Source organism: Montipora capricornis, chromosome 1 (genome assembly GCF_036669925.1).
Source record: "Montipora capricornis isolate CH-2021 chromosome 1, ASM3666992v2, whole genome shotgun sequence".
In the NCBI taxonomy this organism is placed as follows: domain Eukaryota; kingdom Metazoa; phylum Cnidaria; class Anthozoa; order Scleractinia; family Acroporidae; genus Montipora; species Montipora capricornis.
In genome coordinates, this window is record NC_090883.1 from 26,113,346 (window position 1) to 26,117,045 (window position 3,700).

A 3,700-nucleotide genomic window follows, 5' to 3' on the forward strand; every position below is an offset into this window, starting at 1 on the left:
ATGGCCAGCTATCCAGACCGTTACGATTACGCGAAAGCACAAGTATGAACTTTGGGATGGGGTAGGGGGTAGAAATTGTGTTAAAAGGTGGCTGGCAGATATGAATGTAATGGGTTACATTAATTAAGGGTCATCTGAGAAAGATATGATGATGCTACACACTCCAGTAACCGTCAAAAAAGAAAAAAAACTTTAAGACTTAACATTTAACTTTACAAATTTAATAGACGGAGCACCTTTCATATTAGTAAGTTCATTGCTATGACAATTGCCACTATGAAATGAAAGATACTACGAAAACCCGCCATCGATCTGTGGAATGGGCCCGAATGACTGAGTGACTTCCCCGCACACTATTAATTCCGTACGTTTTGGAGGGTTCTTGCAAGTTATTTGCTCTTGGGACTGTACCATGCTTCAGTGATCCGAGTATTTTTTTTTTGTAGATAAATGAAGCCACTCGCTTTCCATTGCCTTTTTTAGATCCCAAGTGCGCTGACACCAGAAATGGAAATTGAAAAGGGAAAACGTATCGCGGAAAGGAAAAAAGCGCAGAAGAAAGCTCAGAGGCAAAGAGCTAAGGTACGCATTCAGTTGATTGATGCGTCTTTTAAATGTAAAAGGAATGATAAGTAAGTCACAGTTACAGCATTCCAGAATGCGGTTCCTAAGAAATTTGAAAACACAAATAGCGGTTCTCAAATTCATTTATTTCGGATACCGAAATAGCGGCAACGAAGTAACGTGAAAATCACTTATAGTATAGGACACTCCGTCAATTTGATTCGACGTGAATGAGATTGGCTAAGAGATGCTTATGCTTCTCCCACACTGCAGTGCCACTTTTTTCTTTTTCTTCAGCGGCTTAGCCTAGAAAATGGTACCGCATATGGTTATCCCACTTTATTCACCTTATCTCTTTTTGTCCTCTGGCTTTATATTTCTTTTGTGGCCGTTTTCGCTTCTAAAAATGTCTGTTGTGCTTTTAATGCAGCCGGCGACTTATTTTTATATTCTCAAGTTTGCACATTGCGCTTTCTGAACGTTAGTAAAGGCTTGTTTATGTTTGCTATTTACAGGAGCAAAAAGCTGTTGAGCGAAGAAAGGAAGAAGAAGAGAAAGAAAAAAGAACTTTTGAAGCTTTGAGCGAGAGAGAAAAGGTACCGACTGCGAACGAGGAACGTTTTAAGGTTTTTGCTCCAAAACTGCTCAGACTCTGCCAAATAGTTTTGGACAAGTTTCCCATCTATTGTTAATAGAAAAGTTATGTTTATCAGACTCGTTTCGAAGGACTTAGTGAGTTCGTGGTGCAATTTATCCATACTATAACCTGTTCGAGTTTGCACCTTCATCGTGGTTGAAAACACAAAGCCGAAAATGCTAAATCGAAGGGTTGGCATTCCCAGTCGAATAGGAAAAGCTGCATCCTTATTTTCTAACCAAAAGTCTGGTATTAATTATGTTGTAAGGTGATCATTGTATGTGACCTGGCACGACAGGAACAAACAGGGCGGGAGGAGAGGAAGAAGTTGGGTGATACTAAATACTATTAGTATCACCCAACTAGTGGACTAATGCGAATCCTGCAATTTAATTGGCTACGCTACTAGAGGACTATTAGCGTTTTATTCCCAAATAAATATTTATTCAAGTTGCATTTGCTAACTCTGCTATTGCCTTTTCTGTCCGACTAGTTGGTTGACACTAAAACAACTGGACCCTTCGCCCTCAAGGGCCACGGGTCAGTAGCCCATTCGGCTTCGCCTCATAGGCTATTGACCCGTAGCCTTTGAGGGCTACGGGTCAAATTGTGAAATAGCAAATAAGAGCCGTCCCACAAGAGATGCTTCACTTCCCATTATTCATGCTTTCTTGTTACTTTGTGCTGAAGGTTTCGCACAGCAAGTGATTCTGTTGAATCATAATAGGATCAACTTTTGTTTGATTTTCATGATAATCAGCGGGCTCTTGCAGCAGAGAAGAGATTTGCTCAGCAGTTGGCCTCAAAACAAAATGGGACTATTAGGTAGGTAATAGCATCCTTTATTTTGTGGGCGCGCGGCTCAGTGATTGACGCTGAAGCCCTTAAATAATCAAAAACTTAGCAGGCTCAAACCAGTTGTGAGCACTTTCAACAAACTGTACTATTTAGAAGGATTGAATCTACCCAACTGTTTCACATGACGGCAATGTTGTGGTACCACATAAAACACCAATAATTTCTTAACAAGGAGCACTCATTGACCTGACGTAATGGGTTATCATGGCGAAAAAAAGCAATGTCCTTTGAGGACCGTGTGACCAGGAAGCTTTTAGAGTTTCTAGGGGGTATTGATTTTGTTTGGGGGCCTCCTATGATATCCTATTTTCTTATTTGTTCTTTTAATTTCCTATTTTGTACCAGTGTTTTTGTAAATTTTTTTTCATTTTCCTATTATTTATTGGGCTCTTTACTTTGTTTGATCACCTGAGTTTGTCTGCGGTGGCCACGCGTCGATTTTCATCACGTCCACTCTGAAATTGCAATGTGGTTGACTTCGTACATTCTGGTTTGTGTTGGAGGCACGTTGACCTGTGTCATCGGGTTATCGAGTGGCATGAGTCCACGGCCTGGTCGTGTTCTTTGAGCAAAGTCACATGCGGCCGCTTCTGGGAGTCGGTTCCCACATCATTTTTTCGAAACCAAATCCTTTTTTGAAGTGCGGTTCCTTTGAAAAAACCTTATTCTAATTTATAAACAGAATAGTCCTAAAAGAATGCGTCCATCATTTCTTTCTCACGTTTTCATTAGTTCCTTACCACTCGACTCATTATACACCTCACATTTCTCTGTCAATGGACGAGACGGCGCCGACCAAGAGATAGAGAGAGAGGGGGGTTGGGGGAGGGGGGGGAGGGGAGAGACTTACAGACAGACAGAAAAAGATGAACTCAATCGTTAAAAGGTCTGGTTTTTCTTGTTCTTTGTAGTTGCGCTTGGTGCTGTTCAAGTTTAGATTATCTGGTTCCATTCGAGAGGCTTATATACAAGTACTGCAGCACAGCTTGTGTCAGAGCTCACAGACTTGATATGGAGTCACAAAACGATAGATAGCAGTGGCTAAGTATTCCGGGGGAATATATTTTAGATTTGGTGATGAACCTGCTGGCGGAAAATCTGTTCTTTTTGATGCGTAACTAATAAATGATGATAAAGATGATGATGATAATGAAGACGATGAATCCTGGAAGTAGGGTGACAGTAATTCCCATGTTGATAGGGTTTTGGTACCAACTCCAAACATTCCTTCATTGGCCAATCAAAACCAGTCCAAATATCAACGTCAGAACCCCACAGGAGGTCTGTCTCTTAGGAACATCTATAACTGGAGAGTACCGTGTCACCTTTGAGCTTTATTGTAAGCATTCGGTGGCTTTGCTCGAAGAAGGAGTAGGTTTTAATCTTATCCGATAACATGAAAGTAAGTGAATGAAGAGATGCAAAGGCCTGTCCGAATTCCACTTGTTAATGTCAAAGTGCGGATAACCTATATACTTATTTTCTAATTTTTTTTTCCTTAATCTACACATTAGCTAAGGCATGAACACGGAAAAACACTCTATTCACTTCATTTTTTCGCTTGGCCAAAGGAATCTCCAACAGATTCAGGAACGTTTGACTTCTGACATTAAAAACAAAAACAAAACAAAAAAGAATAAA

The 3,700-nt window shown here is 40.5% G+C and overlaps 1 protein-coding gene across 1 annotated transcript in view; it reads left to right on the forward strand.

Annotated features, from left to right (window-relative positions):
• The window catches only part of LOC138037160 (tRNA endonuclease ANKZF1-like), a 21,053-nt gene extending 17,353 nt beyond the window's left edge, over positions 1 to 3,700 (forward strand). Inside the window, exons 11-15 of the mRNA XM_068883150.1 lie at positions 1 to 42; positions 484 to 582; positions 1,080 to 1,160; positions 1,962 to 2,026; positions 2,971 to 3,700. The exon at positions 1 to 42 is cut by the window's left edge and continues 70 nt beyond it. Of these exons, the coding sequence (XP_068739251.1) occupies positions 1 to 42; positions 484 to 582; positions 1,080 to 1,160; positions 1,962 to 2,026; positions 2,971 to 3,094 (411 nt within the window). The 3' untranslated portion in view covers positions 3,095 to 3,700. The remainder of the gene's footprint in view (positions 43 to 483; positions 583 to 1,079; positions 1,161 to 1,961; positions 2,027 to 2,970) is intronic.